Here is a 20,089-nt window from a genome sequence, read left to right on the forward strand (position 1 = left end):
CAGGCAGCTCCTTGTGACTCTGGGCAAGTCACTTAACCCTCCATTGCCCCATGTAAGCCGCATTGAGCCTGCCATGAGTGGGAAAGCGCGGGGTACAAATGTAACAAAAAAAAAAAAGGTGTGGAGTGACGATTGCATGAGGTTTTACATTTCAAGGGCGCTATATCATCTAGGACTCACCTGCATCTTTTCTCCCATGCAGTTAAATAGTGAATTGAGGCTGATTGGGCTATCCAGTTATCACTGTATAAAGACTTCCAAAATAACTGTGGGTCTATTATTCCTCTAGAAACATTTGCGGTGGGTTCGCTAGGCTGAGACCCAATTTTAACCAGTGCAAGGTGAACTGTAGCTTGAGATGATCGGACCATGGAGTTCCAATCCACCTGATGTCATCGAGCTGGAAATCCGCATCAGCGAGGAATTTGTAGGAGATGAGATCTAGCGAGTGACCCTTTGAATGCGATGGACAGATGCTGGGGCAGTTGAGGTCCCAAAGACAGAGGAAATCTAGGAAATGGTTGGCATCCAGCGATTGTGGGTTGTCCAGATGAAAGATCACCTAAAATTAAGATATTTGATGAGCATTGCATGTGTTGGAGATGAAATCCATAAGCTCAGCCTGGCAAGAATTCCAATTATTAGGTGGCATGTAAAACAGGACGCATGCTAAATGGTCACGAAGAGTAGAATGATGAATTTTAAATGCAGCAATTTCAAGGAAAGGGGATATATGATCTGCGCAGGTTTCTACTTTGAGGTAGGATCTGTATATTAATGCGATACCACCTCCTCTCTTACCTATTCTGTCCCAATGCACCAACTTGTAGCCTGGCGGGCAAAGGTCTAAGACACGGGTCGTTTTGCACCTGGATCCATGTTTCTGAAATAAAGAGGAGATCAAGGTCCTCAGATGAGATCCAGTCCGATATAAGTTCAGGCTTGTTCACTACGGACCTGGCATTTATGTATCCCACTTGAAAGTGAAGGAACTGCTCAGCCTGCTTTTTGTCACGCAAGACATCAATAAGGTATCTAGTTCTTGCAGGGGGGGGGGGGGGGGGTTGCCAAATTATGAAAGCGTGCTTGCTCCAAGTGAAAAGCATTGCAAGTTGGGCAGCAAGCCAATATTCTTCTGCTGTTTGTGACGAGAAGAATGATGTTAAACTTTGGTTCAGTTGCAATGAGCGAGGAGTGGATTAGGAGAGATGAGTAGATAAAGAGAAGGGTTGAGGAGAACATAATAGCAGAATACTTGGACCGTGAGCTGGACTTGTTACTCCAGAAGTGTAGATAGCTCAGTTCAACAAGGCTCAGTTTAGGGCGGAAGAACAGCAACTATACTCAGAGAAAAACAGATGCATGGGTCACCTACAGTAGCAACCACTCCAACAGCCTCCAGTGACAGCCTTGTTAAAAAAGTTATGAAAGCAGTAGCTATAGTATTTAAAAGAGGATAGGACTCTTTGCTAATCACAGTGAAGCAAGGCAGGGGAGCCAAATGTCAAAACCAAATTGGGACACCAACAGTTACAACCACACCAGCAGCCTTCAGTGAAGCCCTTGTATAAGAAAGTGTTAATGGAGCAGTAGCTGCAGTATTCAAAAGATGTCAGGATTCCAAACTGGTGCTTGAGGAGGCTTTGCAAGTTAAAACACAATGAAGGAAGGCTGGGGAGCCCAAATGTCAAAACCAGACTGTGACCTAGCCAACCCCTTCATGAAGACACGCTCCTCCCTTATGGAGGTAGATGCCGACGAACCACAGCTGTTTCCGTGCCAGAGTTAGCCCACTGTGCGGCAAAAGTACAGCAGATCCAGTTGCGGGAATGAAACCTGCAAATGCTCACTAGCAGGAGCCTCCTAGATTGATTTTCTAAATATTCCAAGTGTCTAGAAGTAAACGTTTTCTCCCTTAATGAGGCTTGTCCCACAAGTTCCAACTTCTGAATCCTTTCATCTATTAATTTCACTTCAGAAACTTGTTGAGCAGTAACCTGTGCCTGGATGAGAGCAGCTTCGGATAAAGTCTTAATTTCACTAGAATTTTTAATTATCAATGATTGCAAAGAAGACTGCATATTAAATGTCAAGTCCCAGAGTGACTCCATTGTCACTACGGCTGTTTTTTCCATTTTCCCCAAAGAAAAAACAGGAAGAGGGGCATTAGCAGACTGTTCCATTGTACTCACTATCTGTGAAGACAGTACAGGTATTGCTGTTCGTTCCTCTAGCCTGTTAGTGCTTGATGTTCCTCTCAGCGTGGGCAGGTTCCCTCCCTGTTCGCACAGGTCTGGACTTGGAGCCTGGGATACAGGATTTGATTCCACACTGCCTTGTCCTGGCTGGGGAGGAGCCGTACGTTGCACGGGGCTCAAGGAAACCCCATCTACACTGCTGGCAAGCGCCAACGCGCTTGCACTGACAGTGGAGGTAGAAGCTTGCCTGGGACCCAGCGTCACCCTGAATAGTTCCAAAGTCATCTGCTGGAAAAGGTGAGCCCCCCCTTGCCTCTCCTTTTCCCCATTTCACGGTGAAAAGAAAAGAAACCTCTTCAGCAGTGTTTAGGTCACAAATTTGAGCATGTCTGGATCAGTTACTCACAACGCTGCCATCTTGGATGTTCTCGTTCGATCCCTCAGCATTCTGTTGTATTGTTTAGATTAAAGCAGCACTTCCCAAACTGCCAGTGAGACCCCAAGTTGGCATTTTAAGTCATAGGGACCCAAATTATAATCAAAACAAATTAGTAGGGTTGTAGAGTCCTGCTTCCAAAATCATAACTTCTTAATCTTCTCCTCGAATTATTCTCTCCTTTTCAGTCTTCTCTCCAGCTAATTTTTTGTTACATCCTCAGCCCCCCTCTCTTAGCTCCTCAGCTGTTTTTCTCAGCTGATCCTGCCTACCCTCTTCAGAGTCCTTACAGCTTTCCAGCGGATTCTCAGTCGTCACCCTCTTTCACACCCATCCCATCCTTCCCTTTCTTACATCCTTCCATCTCCTCTTTCTCAACCCCTACTCCAGCTGTTATATACCTCCCACCATTTCTTTTCCATTCCCTCTGTCACACCCTTTCTCTACAGTTTCATCTTTCTCTGTGTGTGGGGGAGAATGGGGAGAAGGAGCAGACCCATAACTGACAGTTGTGGCTGGCTGGGCTAGCAGCAGAGAGAGAGAGGCTGCAGGGGATGGAGCAAAGGAGCCTTTATGGACCAGGCAGCTAGAGGAGATAGCGGCAATGATAATTTTGATGTATCTAGCAACTTTCCCTGTGTTCTCAATTATCAGACACATAATCATCATTGGTTTCCTATTGAGCAGTGAATAATAGTCACACTATTGACACTTACTTTCAAGGCCTATAGGATTGTACTCCCCCATTATCTAGCAACTCTTACTATTCTGTACTCTCCTACCCATCTTCTTTGCCTCATTAATGATCATTGTGGTTCTTCTCAGTCTTAACTCTGCTCAGCTTGAAACTACCAAACACTGTGCCTTCTACTTCATGGCCCCTTTCTTTTGAAACTCCCTCTCTCTTAAATGTTCATGCTGAATTATCATTCAGAAACTTCATCTACCATAAAAACCTGGCTTTTTCATCAAGCTTTTAACTTTACATAAGATCCCACCTAGGATCATTACAACTGAATCCACTGCTACTCCATTACCTTTTTCTCTATCTACCCTACCTGGTTGTCTTTCTTTTCCGCCCCCTATTTTTCATTATGATGATCTGAGTTTGATTGTTTTTTAGGATGAGTGCATTGTTGTTTCCTGTCTTTTATTGTAGTTCCTTTCCTACTTTAAAATTTGATTTTAGTTTGTAAACCGCTTTGATCTGCAAGTTAGGCACTTAAGGAAAACGTGGCTTGCTTTTTGTCAGTAGGCCATGTGCACCTGTCATATGTTTATTTTTAAACTCCACAGGGGTGTACTTGCAACCCCAGCTGATACTTTTGCAACTCCATTAAGAGTTGCAACCCATAGTTTGCAGTTTTGGAACTGTTGGTTTAAAGAATTGCTTTCATGAAGTCCTTTCATATTCTTTTATGTTCATATATCTTTCTAATCATTGTATTTCTGAACTTGCATATTTTGTATTGACAATATGTCTTGGTGAACAAGAGTGCGCACATGGTTTGTTTAGCTAGTGTTTCAAGCCCCCCTGACTTCTTTTTAAGCCACAGGTCCTTGAAAGAGGGGAGTAAGTAAAACACTGCATAAGGCACTACATTTCAGCACTAGCCTGCAATTTGAACCTGACTTTAGAGACTTGACCATTTTTAAACCTAATACAGAGTCTTGGTACTGTGTAAAGGCCTTGAGGTACATGAGGAGTCATCTAGTCTGCTAAAAGCAAAATAACCTGGACAATAACAACTTTTTGTTGTTGGTATCAGCATGGACGTCATTGCAGGGACTTCAGGTCATCATGGTCCAGGACACCTGGCCCCAAGACTTAGGGAGAAAGGTATAAAGAGCCCATCCTTGAAGGTGTTATCAGCTGGCACGTGAGCTGTTATATGTCAGAACCTCGGTAACAGCCATCAGATGGCTCCGAGCCTGCCACCAGAATGAAGGCTCGTTAATCTGTGGTATTGCCTACCTGTAGACTTGTTGACTGGGGAATCCACCTATTGCCTTCTGTTCCTGAGTTCCTGATCCTGATTCTTCATCATCATCAGTTCCACCTGCTGCCTCATCCGTCGGATCTGAACTATTATCACCTTAGTGCCTAGGAGTGCCTGGGGTGCTAGGTGTGCTTATATTTCAGGATTAGGGGAGTGTGTTCTATCTTACACCTAGACCCTTTACCATTATTCTGAGTTAGCCTAATTCATTTTCTCTGATGCATCTATATTGCCTGCTGCCAATAATAATAAACAGCTTACCTTTTTATAATAACATCTGAGCCTTGTCTATTATTTTCAGTATAAAGTATGCATAATAAGTTTGGACTGTGAATTAGGATCGAGAGTGAGAGATTGTTGTAAAATTGGTTTGTTTATTTTTCCAGAGTGCTAAAGGTAAATTATTCCTCTCATTACCAACCCCGTTTTGGATTTGATAATATGTGCTAAGTCCTGACTCCTCTCCTTTTCAACCTTTGCAGCCCTGGAGCATGTTCCTAACTCTGTGCGTCTGTGGAAGGCGGCAGTGGAGCTGGAAGAGCCTGAAGATGCCCGAATCATGCTCAGCAGAGCCGTAGAATGCTGTCCCACGAGTGTGGAGGTGAGAGCATGGCGAGGTGCGAGTGAGTCTATCATGCCAGTGGTTTGTTGTATTTTCACAAGGGTTTCAAAAGTGGGACAGTGCAGTGAATGATTGGCATACAGGGTGCTTGGAGGAGGTGATGAATTCTGCAAGCTTGCTTCCTCTTTTTTGATATATTTGGAATTGAAGCAGATATGTCTATGGTCCTTTCCACATGTGATCTTGTTCTTGTTGATCTGGTATTCCCTTGGTTACTTTTTCAGCTGTGGCTTGCTTTAGCAAGACTGGAAACTTATGAAAATGCTCGTAAAGTTCTCAACAAAGCTCGAGAAAATATTCCTACAGACCGGCACATCTGGATTACAGCTGCCAAACTTGAAGAAGCCAATGGAAATACACAGATGGTGGACAAGATCATTGACAGAGCCATTACTTCCTTGCGGGCAAATGGAGTGGAAATCAACAGAGAGCAGTGGATCCAGGTACTGGCAAGATTTATGCTCTGATGGAGCTCCTTTCTTCTCGGGGTACTTGCCCTTTAACATCTGTCCTCTGACATGTCATGATAAAATCACAGTATTAAGAAACAGCCTTTTGAGTTTGTTCAAACCATAGATGGGAGGAGGGAGGGTGCGATAAAGAGAGCAAGATAGTGGGTGGGAGAGAAGAATGAGCTGTTGGGTGAGTAATTGAGGGAACTGGGTCATTGTATTTAGGGGACAAGAGGGAAGAGGCCTGTGGTAAGAGAGGGGTCTGCTGATTTGAGAGGTCAGCCAGTGGTTGAGAATTACTTTGTTGGTGAAGGGAATAGCTTGGGGGAGAAGAGGACATTGTATATTCATGGTATGCCTTGGTGCTTGTTCACCCGTGACAAGTCTGTGACCTGGCAGGAGATACCAGTGGGATGCTGGAAGTTCTATGGTACCAGGGTGCCAAGGACCTGTCCTCAGTATCTTCCTTTTCCTGCCAGTTTGAGGGGTCAGGGGTGCAGGGCAGCTGTAATAGGTGTGAAAATTGTATTTGTCATTGCTCTCCAGTGAGCAGAAGAGTTCCTGGCAGAGTGACTCTCCTTTTTATTTTTGTTCTCAGGATGCAGAGGAGTGTGATAAGGCTGGCAGTGTGGTGACATGTCAGGCAATTATCCGAGCTGTGATTGGGATTGGGATTGAGGAGGAAGACAGGAAGCACACCTGGATGGAAGATGCTGACAGTGTGAGCACAAAAACCCAAGATTGGCACGCATTCTACCACAGTAATTAGGTTGTAGTGACTTCTGTGGGATTCAATAGTTCACATGGCAGTTTCTGAATGGTGAAAGGAGCACTGGTCTTGTAGGTGCAAAACAAGTACCTGTATATAATATGTAAGCTGCTTTGATTGTAACCACAGAAAGGTGGGGTATCAAATTCCATCCCCTTTTCTTTATTGTGTTTACATATGATGGAAAATTGTCATAGGCATGAAGCTTGTTTAATGAAAGTTGCAGAACCTTCAGAGCACTGACACTGTGGTGTGACTCTGGAGGCTGGTGTGGAAAAGAAGCAGTGATCTTGGATGCTACCCATACTATAGACAGCGTAATGGGTTCTCCCCATGTTTATAACATAAAATGTTGGACTTCCCTTCTTCAAGCTTCACATTAGAAGTGATTTTGAGTAGCCCATGCAGGGTAGTTTGAGAATTATCTCAGACACATAGGTAGAAAAGTATCTTTGGACATTCTGCCTATAATATCTGCATCTGAAAATACCCACATATATTTGAAAATCAAATTTACTCCTGTATTTTAATTCTCCTGATTCATCTCCACCTCCTAATTATATTCACTTTTTGGGGGTTATGCTCCTTGGACATTGTCCCAAGGAACTTCTCTAATAGAATATGCAGCACATTTTAGTTTTTCTATCTCATTTCCCTTCCTTTTGTATTCTTTAGAATACAGTCTCCCAGTACCTGTGCTGTGTAGGTCAATCATATTTCCCCTGTCTTCTGTTCATAGTACAAACTGCACAGGAGTGGAATAAGCCAACCACAGTGTCCAAGATGATCAAAGTACCTTAAATTTCTTTGTAGGATTTGTACTGTAGGCCTTTTGGTAGCCCTTGTCTGAAATGCTTCTATCATTTCCTTGCATTTATAACGTGCCACCTCACTAGTGAGCTTTTCTAGAATAAGGGGTCTTGGTTTCAGTTTGGCAAAACTTTTCCGTGTCCACCTAAGTGTGCTTTAGCTTTCCTTGCTGCTTTATCACACTGACTATTGCACTGCTCTTTCTATGTAATCTACAGTTTGATAGCTGACATTCTTCATAATTGATAAGGAAATAATATATTTTGTGCTCCCAGGTGCAGGATTTTATATTTTTTGCACTGAAACATAGCTTCCAAACCCTAGACCCATCACTCAGGTTTTTCTCTTAGTCCAGATCACTCTCTCTGCTATTGATTGTCCATGGGCATTGATTCTGTCGCTCTGACTGTAGACTGCCATAGTAAGTAGTTCTTGCTGGTATTTTTAAAAGGCTTCATGTTAAATGCCCTTCTGTTGTCTGCGTCTCTTGCAGTGTGTTTCCCACAGTGCTCTGGAGTGTGCCCGTGCAATCTATGCCCACGCTTTACAGGTTTTCCCAAGCAAGAAGAGTGTCTGGTTGAGAGCAGCATATTTTGAGAAGAACCATGGCACCAGGTAGGTCAACACTAAATGCAGAGAAATGGGATGGGAGGTTGCTTCTGGGCCAGTGCTTAGCCAGCATGAGATGGAACAAGTGAGAAATGTCACTGATTCAAGAATATTAAAGACTGCTGCTCCACATTAATCATAAATATAAGTGAAGAACAAGAACATTTTCTGAGGGAAAATGGGAGCAACAGTGAGCACCAGTGCCTGTAAAAGGGGAGCCTATCTGTAAACCAAATGTCTGATACCTACAGGAGAGGTCCTCATTCTCTTAATGAAAAAATAGTTTTGCTCTGACTTGACAGATGTAAATAGTTGTTAAATGAACTGTTGCCATTTCCAAATTCTGTATTTTATCTCTACTGCTGGTAAATCCAGCTGTTCAGCGTATGAATTATTGCTGTTCAGACTTCTGCCATTTCCCTGCTCAGACACTCGGGAGCAGACGAAAGTAATAAGTGGCAGAGTGTCTGCCAGAGACACACTGAGTGAGTGTTCCTGCCTTATGCACATGCATGGGCTGTAAATTCTTCCCTCAAGCAAGCACTTCTACTACTTACTACTACTTAACCTTTCTAGAGCGCTACTAGGGTTGCGCAGCGCTGTACAGTTTAACAAAGAAGGACAGTCCCTGCTCAAAGGAGCTTACAATCTAAGGGACGAAATGTCAAGGTGGGGCAGTCTAGATTTCCTGAAGAGAGGTATAGTGGTTAGGTGCCGAAGGTGACATTGAAGAAGTGGGCTTTGAGTAAGGATTTGAAGATGGGCAAGGAGGGGGCCTGGCGTATGGGCTCAGGGAGTTTATTTGTAGTACACAAGTTGTTTGTGCTGTTCAGGGTGTACCGAGTTTTTGTAGGCTGTATGTGTGAGGAGTTCCAGGATAAACCCTTTGTTGGTCTTGATCCAGGCTAGCATTATTGGAAGTTTCTGACTGTATCCATGAAGCAGCTTGATGCAGTGGGTGATTTGGGGAGGGGAAGAGTGGGTAGAGGTCTCTTCTTCTTTTTATGGTATGTACTTCTCCTAAGGGAATCCCTGGAGGCGCTCTTGCAGAGGGCTGTCGCTCATTGTCCCAAGGCAGAAGTTCTTTGGTTGATGGGAGCAAAGTCTAAATGGCTGGCAGGTGATGTGCCTGCTGCCAGGAGTATTCTGGCTCTGGCTTTTCAGGTCAGTATGAAGGGCTACTAATTTAGCATGGTACTACAGCTGAAACCATAGTACTTATTTACTGCAGTCCTTTTCTTATCTCATGCTCTGTAATGATATGATAATCATAAAATTTCAGAATCCTTTTATAAGTCACATAGGAGAGCTCAGACATCACAGCTCTTCTCAAACTAAGGTGCCGATGATCAGAAGCAAATGCGGGTGCTAGAGGCTATTAGTGCCATACTATGCCCGCGTTTGCTCCCGCTCCATGATAAGAGCCCGCGAGCACGTGAAACAACGTGCTCGTGGGCTCTGACCGCAAGTAGCATGCAAATGTATGCTAAACAGATAATTTACTATTCCTCCCCCAATGCTCATTGGTGCTGCTCCCGCGGCAAACCGTATGCCAGCTCAGAGCTGGCGTGAGGGGTTTCCGGAGCATTGGGGAGCCCTGTCCAGCATGCATTTGCATGCTTGCAGGCCCCCCAACCCCCCCCCCCCCCAACGATAGTTTTCCCTGGTGGCCCAGTGGTCTCCTCCATCCCCCCGGGCCCTCTTCGACAGCAAAAACTTTCCTGGTGGCCCAGTGGCCAACCCTACCCCCACCCGTCACCCTCCCTGGTGGTCTAGCAGACACTGACTCCCTCCCCATACCTTAAATGGCAGAGGAGGGCGTAGCACGTCCTCCTCCTCCGAGCGCTGCTTCCAAATGGCAGCATACAGCCCTGCTCAGTGAGCCCCACCCAGTGCATCCTAGGATGGGCAGGGAGTTCTACTCCCTCCTCTACCATTTAAGGTGGGGGGGGGTAGAGTTGAGGGTCGCTAGACCATTAGGGCGAGTGTGGAAGGGGTAGGGTTGGCCACTGGGCCTCCAGGGCTTTGTTTTTTGTTTGTTTTCATAGGGGGGTTGGAGGCTGGAGATCCACCAGACCTCCAGCCTCCTGTGCCCTCGTGTCGCTGTCCGGGTGGGGGGGGGGGGGAAGCTCTAGGCCACCAGGGTCTTGCTTTTGGGGGCTCTGGTTGGTTCAACAGACCTCTAGCTCCTGTGTTTGACAGGTCTGGCTTTTGACAGCCTGGACCTGTCAAACAAGTGCGGAGGATTGTGCCTGAGCGCATGCCGATGATCAGTGCTAATAATGTGCTTAAATTTGCATGTTAATAGCATTGATCATTGGGGAGTTAATTCCCTGCGTTGTTCCAACACTATTTGTTAAGGTGCTGTTTCGGAACAGTGTGGGGAATTGATCATTGGGGCCTAAGTGGGGAAGAAATGAGAGCATTCATTCATAAACTGAGATATTACATTTTCAATTTCTCTCTGAAATTTTGAATATTTCTTGTGATTTTATATATAGAAGTAAAGGTTAAAAAAATAATTATGGTAATCCCTTTTTTAGTGAATTAATACTCATTTCCTCAGGCCAAACAAAATGAACAGAAGCCAACATTGCCAGAAAATAGAATTGAATCCTAAAGAATGTAGTAATGGTAGTGAGAAGAGGAAGAGGGAGGGAGATTAACAAGAAGGTAACACAGGCAATAGGACTATCTGTTGGTAGTAAAATAAAAACTGGAATGATTTTGAGTTCCTGCTAGGATACTGGTTTGGTTGTGTGAGTAGACTGTGCCTTTCAGTCACCTCATTATCAGAAATCCCATCTATACTTTACCCAGTGACCTTATTCTAAAAGTACTTTTCTTCCTTTCTCACAGTACCCAAACTGTGCAGGTGACTTTTGCAGAGGAGGAGAGTCATGGTTAGGAGCACAAGACCTTTACTTCTGAATGTGAACATGCCCATTACTCTTCTAGCAGCTGTTGTTGACCGCAGTGCTTTGTTTTCAAGTAGCTGATGCAAAATGCGACTTGTCTCATCTGCTATGTACTCCAGGCCCTCGGTCTGGACCAGATAGCTGTGGCTTGATAAATGGGATTTAGGGTTGTTTTTTTTGTTGAATAAAGTGTAGTGTTTTGCAGCCAGCATTACCAAAAATGTCTGTCTCCTTCTAGGCAAATCCAAACAGTGAAGAGATCTGGCTGGCTGCAGTGAAGTTGGAATCTGAGAACAATGAGTATGAAAGAGCTAGAAGATTACTAGCAAAGGCTCGCAGCAGCGCATCCACAGCTAGGGTGAGGAAGGGGAAAAAGGGGCCGTGGATGGGCCATGAACACAGTCTGGGGGAGGATAGAGAAGTGAAATTCTGCTGATCCCATGTTGCTCTCATAGTGGGGGAACAGGGATGTGAGAACCAGGGGCAGCCAGGGTTCAATTCGTGCTTCTCCAGCTGCTGCCCCTTGTGACTGGGCAAGATTTTGAGTTCACTTGGACAGGGCAATATCTTGTGTACCTGAACTTGTAAGTTGCCTTGAACTCCAAATCCAAATCATGTTGACTCCTTGCTGTCCTCACAGGTCTTCATGAAGTCGGTAAAGTTGGAATGGGTGCTGGGAAACATCAAAGCTGCCCAGGACCTCTGTGAAGAAGCCTTGAATCATTATGAGGATTTTCCCAAGCTCTGGATGATGAAAGGGCAGATCCTGGAACAGGAAGAACTTTCAGAAATGGCTCGTGAAGCATATAACCAGGGGGTATGGCCACAGCTCGACGGCACATGGATAGTGTATTAGCACTGTGTTGTGCAAGAGTAGAGCCTGAACTCATGTGCAGCTATTGCTTCTGCTGATCTGATTTTTGTTTAAATGTCTGTCTCATATGGTCTCTTACCAGCTAAAGAAGTGTCCCCACTCCATTCCACTGTGGCTGCTGCTCTCCAGGTTGGAGGAGAAGGCTGGACAGCTGACCCGTGCCAGGGCCATCTTGGAGAAGTCTCGTTTGAAGAATCCAAAGAACCCGGAGCTTTGGTGATTAAATTCAGAACTTGGTGCTGCTGCTGGGAAGCAGAACACTTATTTTATTTGCCATAATTTTCCTCTTCCCTACATGTAGATGTCCCATATGCCTCACAAACACTTGTCTAGCACACTTAGCACCAGAGTTGCCCACTGTTAAAACACCCAGCTACATTCAAGGAATCCTAGGAGGTTCCATCATGGAGGGGATATGGCCATCAACAAAGCATTCTCCTCAGAGCTCCCTCCTCCTGATCACTCTGGGGTATGGCTGCCCTCCAGAGGTTTTCCTTGGAGCTATCTATTGCTGCGAGATACAGCCCACCCTTGAGGTAGACTCTGCAGAGCCCTTTATCACTGTGGGACGTAGTTGCCTTTAAAGTGTTTTTTTTTTCCCAGAGCGTCTCGCATGCTGTGGTATACAGATACCCTCAAGGTATTAACTTTGGAGTTTCTCATCACTGTAAGATATGGGTTATAATGGGGATGTTCTCCTAAGGGTGCCCCTCCCCTTCACTCTGAGAAACCAGCTGCCCTTGAGGTGTTCTTAGAGCTCACCCTTTCACTGTGAGACATGGCCTGTATTGGAAGTATACTCCTTGAAGCCTCTGTTCATTGTGAGATATAGCTGTCTTTTGAGGTGGTGTTTACAGAACCATGGGCTATCTTTGAGGTATTCCTTTTATATAACTGTCTTGACTGGCCTTATCTATAGGTGGAGGACTGCAGTTATGTTTATTGACATAAACCCTTATTCCCTACCTCTTCAGGTTAGAGTCTGTGCGCTTGGAGTACAGGGCAGGGTTGAAAAACATTGCCAACACGCTGATGGCTAAAGCCTTGCAAGAGTGTCCCAATTCAGGTAAGCAGGAGCTGTCTGTGCCAGACTGTGTGGGTGAGGAAAGGTATTTCACCTCCCTCAGAGTGCAAGGGATTGAAAAGCTTAGTGCTTCCTGCTCTCTTCATTATAGCATTACATTGCTGTACAAGGGACCTGCTAGATTAACCGGTGTCTGTCTCTGTTTGCTGCTCTTCCTACCCCAGTTCAAATGCCCAAGGTGTGTTGGGTTTTCCTCACACTGTGGTTGCAAAAAGTGCCTGTCACAGGATGCTGTTACATTCAGCTCTCATTAAAGCTGTACCAGAGAGAAATCTTCAAGCAGATGTAGCCCAAAGTATTTGTCCCATGAATTAAGTGTGTGCATGCTCTTGTACCATGTTTCCTCTGGCTCATTCCAGAGAGGCCTGTATTACTCAATATAACAACATAGTAAATGATAGCAGAAAAAGACCAGCATGACCCATCAAGTCTGCCCAAGAAGAGTCAGTAATTCCTTTCAAGTATTGGATAGTCTGTATCATATCCCCTCTGTTCCTCATCTCCTCTAGGGTATACATATTTAAGACTTCCAGTTTTTTTCTCATATGACGGAGACCTCTCAACATTTTGGTCACTTTCCTCTGTACTGACTCCAATCTTTTTTTATGTCCTTAGCGAGATATGTCCTCTTAATCTGAGTTCAGTGCTACAAGTGAGGCCTCACCTGTATCTTTTATAGAGTGAATATGATCTTTTTCTGCTTGTTATGCCTGTTGCTATGCAGCCTAGCATTCTTATGGCTTTAATTGTGGCTTTGTCACATTATTTCCTCCACCTTGAGATCCTCAGACCCCAAAGTCACCCCAAAGTCTGTCTCCTGATCTGTGCTCATCTGCCTCTCCTTTTTATTTTTTCTCAAACCTCATTGAAAATATAAACATCATAGCATATCCTATATAATAATTTGCAACTCCAACGTTCTACGTCTGGATGCCTGGGTTCGTAACATCCATGACCACTCATTGCTCGCCCTTGCGTCAAAATGTAATGACGTCAGAGGGCGGAACAGTGAGAGGGAAGGGAAGCCAGCACCAGCCAACCAGAGAACATTCAGGTACAAATCGAGGGGAGGAGAGAATCGCGAGGGGAGGGCAGGGAAGAGGAGAACTGCTGGACGTGGAGGAGAGGGAAGAATTGCTGGACATGGAGGCATAGGCGCTGACTCCGTGGGTGCTGTGGGTGCTCGAGCACCCCCAATATTTGACCCGCCCAAAGTCCCGGAACGGAAGTTCCCAGCCAGCCCAACCTGCGCTGCCCGCCCTCTTCTCCCAGTCCTTTGCCTGCTCCTCTCCTTCCTGCTTGCCGCCCAGAATTAAAATGTTCTTACCTTGGGGTCCGGCGCCAGCAGTGAAAGGTGTTTCTGCAAGGGCGGGACCAGAGGCAGAGCTGAGAGAGAAGGGAAGGCAGGCTGAAGCGCCGAGGACTAGGAGAAGAGGGCGGGCAGCGCAGGTCAGGCTGCCACTCGGAGGAGAGAGAGAGAGAGGGAGGGAGGCGGGGGGCCTGGAACTCGGAGGAGAGGGAAGGGGGCATGGAACTCTTAGGAGAGGGGGACCTGGAACTCGGAGGGGAGGGAGGGGGGCCCGTACGCTGTATCAAACTCAGAATGACCAAGAGGCAGAAACTCACGCCACAACTGGCTGTTGACGTCCAGACTCCTGCGCCACTCAAACTCCATCGTAACCACCAGGGTGGCGGGAAGCAGGCGAGCGCGGAACTCGCACCACAACTCGCCTCCTAACAGTTCCCTTAAAAACATAATCATCTTTCCAACATTGTCCTGTGCTCATCTTGAAAATTTTGCAAAGACAATCTGGTGTATAGTACCACCTATAGCAAATCTTAGTCATTTTCAACCATGATAGTGGCTAAGCCACTTTTATTAATTTTTTAAAGATTTTTTTCCCATGCAACATATTCAAATGATTGGTGGATGTCAGTTTCCCACTGGCTGTATAAGTCAATATAGGAGTAGTGTAAGATAGAAGAACCTGATAGACGAGATATCACTCCTCTATGTGGACCGCATCTCAATGCTCGCTCAAGCAAAGTTTTAGGCAAAACAAGTTCACTCCTAACCTATCAGGTTATCAGATCTCTGATTTTTCTATATGCAAAAAAGTCATGAGGTCTCAATCACAAATTCCTCTTGGAGATTCTCCCAGGAGACAAATTCCCCTTCCTCCCATATTTCTCCCAAGGTCCAAAGGAATTATTTGCCCGTTGATTATAAATGCACCAAGGCATCCCTTCTAAGTCTGTAAATGCATAAAGAATAGGAGTAGAGGGAAAGTTTTGCCGCTCTGAGAACCATTTTGAGTGACAGGTAAGTCAAGTCATGAGAGGGTGGAGTTATCATAGGAAGAGGGGTAACATGCATGGAGCATCAGGTACAATTCTTGCCACTTACTGAGCACACCAGATGGGACATGCTAGCCTTTATTGCCATTGTTTCTATGTCCTAGTTAATACTGATGTCCTGTGAGCAAGGCTTTGGGAGATGAGCAGGGTGGACTCTGTCAGCTTATTCTTTGTGATTAGTCTTTTATCCTTCCACCCATTCCATCAACATTCGGCAAATGTTTGAAGTGGGGTTCTCTCCTCAGATCCTCTCTAAATGGCTCCAATTCATTGTTCGTTTTTCTTTAAGAAGGAACAGTTCACTCCGTGACACTATAACACCACAGTCCGTACTGATCACCAAGCAATCTCATCTGTTCTTGCTATCCTCTTTATGGTCCCACCACATGTTCCTTCATGTGATCCCTACCCTTCCTACCTCAACTTAACCATTATTTGTATTTGTTTTACTCCGGAGTCTTATCAACACCTCTCCGGTACCATGTAAGCCACATTGAGCCTGCAAATAGGTTGAAAAATGTGGGGTACAAATGTAACAAATAAATAAATAAATAACCTGTGAAAATATTTACAGTATGCTCCAGACAAGCTTGGAGTAGGATTTGTAAATGAACAAGTAGCCAGAATTGCAAGTCTAGAGAATGTAAAGGAAAAGCCTTGTATACTGGAAACACAGAAAAGGAGAAGCATCTAGAAATTCCTTTCTTCTGCCATTCATTTCCTGTATGGAATTTATATTTTTAGATTAGAAAAATGATTTACCCTCCCACTCATAGGTAGGAGCACAGTGTCTGCTGCGACACTCTTCTCCCTATCAGAATTTGACTCTCTCTTTTCTTTCTTTTTTAGGAATATTGTGGTCAGAAGCCATTTTCTTGGAGGCACGGCCACAGCGTAAAACAAAGAGTGTGGATGCCCTGAAGAAATGTGAGCATGACCCTCACGTGCTCTTGGCTGTAGCCAAGTGAGTAACTGCCATATAGAAGCTAAACAACAAATGTGGGAAGACCCTTTTGGTATAATATCAACCACTCTGCTCTCCCCCCCCCCCCCCCCCCCCCCCCCCGATGTGTATATAATCTGAGCAATCTGTATGATGTAATAAAATCTCCAGCTCTAATACAGCCTCATGCAAGACTTTATAAAGGACTAGTTTATGCATAGTATACAGTATCATAATTTCAAAAATCTCAAACTTATCTATCAAGAATTCCAAATACATAAAGATGTAGAATCCGACAGAGCAAATGCTAAACTATTTCAAGTGTTTTACTCTCATAATATATGTAAACCACTAGGCAGTATGGATTTGATATATGACCTTACTGCCTAGTGGTTTACATATATTATTATTTATAAAGGGTAAAGGGATAAAGTGTCATGACTTTATCCATTTATTTAATAATAATAATAATTTAAAAAAGGGCTGCCACCAATGCTTTCCTGCTTTAGGAGCAATCTGATATCATCCAGTTTTATGCCATTCAAAGCTATCTATTACTTTCAAAACCAACCATTGGCACCACCTATAAACGTGATATGTCTTCATGATAATGGCCATGTTTTTATGACCTTGTGTAGATTATTTGGGGATCATATATATACCTAGTTGATTTACATTTTTATATATATATATATAATTTGCTATTGAGATTATTTTTGTCTTCCATTTTTTTTTTTGGTTGTTGGTGATTACAAGTTGTGCCACTGTTACAGAGGTTCTTAGGTAAGGTCTGGCCAGTGCAGCTTTAGCCTGCAGTAGTACAGCACTTTGGATTTCAAAGGTCACCATTAAGAAGTCAAATCTTCAGTAGGCTCCCCTTAGCTAAGGAAAGTCAAGATTGTCATATAACTAGCAGTGTTAGATACTGCAGTGTTCTATTGTGGCTCCCCAAGAGCTTTATAGAGAAACTGGGGGTCCTGAGGGTAATAAGCATAGAATATAGCTACTGTTTTGGGCTTCTGGCTTGGCCACTGTTGGAAAGAGGATATTGGGTCAGTATGACAGTTCTTATGCTCTGTATCTGTGCATATATTGATGCACATTGAGCAGTACTAGTCTGCAGATTCTAAAGCAGAAAAGTTCCAAATGATGACTGGTGTATTCATAGCTGTCTTTTGTTAACTTTATTAATCTGATGCAGAAATTTTAGCTGCAGTCCTACACAGCTTTCCTGTCCATCATTCAGGGTTGGAATGTGACATTGAACAATCTTCTTGAATTCAACTGTTTTTTAAGCTCTTTGAAGCAGGGACACTGAGATCATGTGAATTTTCTTGTATAGTTCTGTTTGCTCTTCGTAAGTAGTTTTTATGATTTACCCTCTTATCCCTTCCCCTCAGGTTATTCTGGAGTGAGCGTAAAATAACAAAGGCCCGGGAGTGGTTTCATCGCACAGTGAAAATCGACTCGGACCTGGGTGATGCCTGGGCTTTCTTCTACAAGTTTGAGCTGCAGCATGGTACAGAGGTAAACCCCATTCTACCTCCTGTGAAGGCCAGACCTATACAAATCACCTTTCTTATAGACTTCAGCTGTCCCAGCGATGGAGGTTCAGCTTGTGCCCTGCCTCTCAGCTAGCACTAAGTCAGGCCCTGGATAGAGGATAAAACCTGCAGAAAGTGCAGAATGTCAAACGACAGGGTTTTCACTGAAGCTGCAGAAATGATTGCAATTTAACTTGTATTTATAGTTTGCTTCTGCAAGTAACATTTTTCTCTGATTACAGTATGGAATCCATTGAAAACATTAATCTAATAATTAGGTTGCCTCTAAATAATTTAAACCTTAAGTTAGACATTAACTAAGATACAATAATGTAATCCTTTACCTTTTATTTCCCTGTGTTGCCAGTTTCAAAACGTGTGGAAGCTTTGTGCCAGAAATATAGTGAAGGATCCAAACTAATCATGATCCACCAGTCGTGGCTGGAAGGCTTTAATGTTTACTTTCCAGAAGAGCCCTGATTTCAAATTTTTTTTTTTTTTTTAATAAAAGAAGAGATCATTTAACTCAAGTTGTAATTGCAGAGGCCCAAGTTCCACAGCTAGTCCTCTGGTATGGAAGATGATTTTAGTTCTTTAACAGTGGGTGATAGTGAGGACTCCTCGATGGAATGCATGTTTAGGGGAATTTTACAGTAAAAGCTTTTAATAATCAAACATGTTTGAATGGCTATGTGCTGCTTTCTCCAAGTGGTCATTCCTACCCAGGTTCCTGCTAATGGTCTGGATGCTGATGTGTATGGAGAGGTGTGGGAGGTGCCTTGTTAACATTTGATATGCTTTCTCTACAGGAGCAACAGGAGGAGGTGCGCAAGCGCTGTGAGAACACAGAACCACGTCATGGCGAGCTATGGTGCCAGGTGTCCAAGGATATCCAGAACTGGCAGCACAAGATCGGGGAAATTCTCTTACTTGTGGCTGCCAAGATTAAAAATGCCTTCTAAATGCCTCATTCACTGGCCAGTTGTAGATTATGCCTCTTTACATTAAATGTGTGCTTGTTGTGTGCATTCTGTGAGTGTGAGTCTTAATTCCTGTATTTCCCGTAGGAAAAGCTTTAAGAAACAGACTTCTGAGCCGAATGTACATTCCCTTAAAGGAAGCCAGGGCAGCCCTGGACTTTAAGAAGGACAGAGGAAAATGACCCATGCAAAGAATTACAGGTGAAAGGATGTTTCTAGCCCTACTTGGAAGGGCTGAAGAGTGGCTCTGAGAGCAGTACTGATCCCCAGCATGGACAAAAAGTTGATCCTTAGACGTTGATGCTGGCTTTCCTTTCAAAAGTCTCATCTTGACCTCATTTAATCACAATTGTCTTGGAACATCCAACAAAAGCCACTTTCTGCGTTAGCAGCTTTCTGTTAATCAGCTTCACAATCTCTTTGCACTCTTTTCCACACATTAGCTGAGAGGCATTGAGCATGTACTGCTGATGCATAGGATGGATACAAAGCAACCTCATTTTCAGTCAGTGCAAAACAAGACAGTAACTGATAATTATATCCTGGGCCAGACTTTACCTTGTTTGAAATGTACAGTTGTATTGTAACTCTAAAATATAAAGGACTTTTGGATTCTTGTTTTTGGGTGTATTTCACTTGTTTTCCTTTGTTCCCTAGCTTTGTGTCCTTTACCAGTCCCTGCCATGCTTGCTTTGATGGTGACGATAACAAATGCCATACTACGCAGTGATGCTTGGATAGCCATGTATTGGTGTAATGCCATTATTGGCTAAGCTGATCCTGACCTGAACTTTCCTAGGAGTGTAGTAGACCCTTTTAAACATTACTGCACCACAGTGTCATAGTGTGAAGTAACTCTGTCAGAGCATACCGTGTCCAGGCTTTCCGTAGCTCCCCTCTAGACTGGCACAGATGGGTTGTACATTCCTACCAGCAGATGGAGACTGAGAACTGCTGAGTTTCAGATAAATCCTATAAGTGAGCTGTGTAATCCCCTGAAAGTCAGTCTGTCCTCAGTCTCATCACTGGCAGTCTCATCACTTACACAAACCTTCAACTTACAGTGTAAATAGTTCACACAACTTGCCTATTTTCATTGCTCATTACAAATAAGACTTTCTTATTTATTTAATAGAGAGGTGTGGTAGCCGTGTTAGTCCACTCTTAAAGGTTATCAATAGAAATCAAACAAAATAAAACATGGAAAAGAAAATAAGATGATACCTTTTTTTATTGGACATAACTTAATACATTTCTTGATTAGCTTTCGAAGGTTGCCCTTCTTCGTCAGATCGGAAATAAGCAAATGTGATAGCAGATAGTATATATAAGAGAAACATCAAAGCATTACTTTGACAGTCTGACAGAGTGGGAGGGTGGGGGTATGCATGGGGACATCAAAGCATTTCATTGATATTCTAACAGGATGGGTGTTGGTAGGTGAGAGGAGGGTGATAAACAGAGAAATACAACTTTATGGTTTATAATGGGC

General features: G+C 44.0%; 1 protein-coding gene across 1 annotated transcript in view; it reads left to right on the forward strand.

The window, feature by feature from the left end:
* Window positions 1-19,214, forward strand: part of PRPF6 (pre-mRNA processing factor 6) — a 77,931-nt gene extending 58,717 nt beyond the window's left edge. The window contains exons 10-21 of the mRNA XM_030212494.1: window positions 5,117-5,235; window positions 5,481-5,699; window positions 6,307-6,429; window positions 7,781-7,902; window positions 8,922-9,060; window positions 11,053-11,172; window positions 11,455-11,631; window positions 11,771-11,904; window positions 12,663-12,754; window positions 15,980-16,094; window positions 17,474-17,600; window positions 18,427-19,214. Coding sequence (XP_030068354.1) covers window positions 5,117-5,235; window positions 5,481-5,699; window positions 6,307-6,429; window positions 7,781-7,902; window positions 8,922-9,060; window positions 11,053-11,172; window positions 11,455-11,631; window positions 11,771-11,904; window positions 12,663-12,754; window positions 15,980-16,094; window positions 17,474-17,600; window positions 18,427-18,579 — 1,640 coding nt within the window. The 3' untranslated portion in view covers window positions 18,580-19,214. The remainder of the gene's footprint in view (window positions 1-5,116; window positions 5,236-5,480; window positions 5,700-6,306; window positions 6,430-7,780; window positions 7,903-8,921; window positions 9,061-11,052; window positions 11,173-11,454; window positions 11,632-11,770; window positions 11,905-12,662; window positions 12,755-15,979; window positions 16,095-17,473; window positions 17,601-18,426) is intronic.
* The last annotated feature ends 875 nt before the right edge of the window (window positions 19,215-20,089 follow it).

Source organism: Microcaecilia unicolor, chromosome 8 (genome assembly GCF_901765095.1).
Source record: "Microcaecilia unicolor chromosome 8, aMicUni1.1, whole genome shotgun sequence".
NCBI lineage: Eukaryota > Metazoa > Chordata > Amphibia > Gymnophiona > Siphonopidae > Microcaecilia > Microcaecilia unicolor.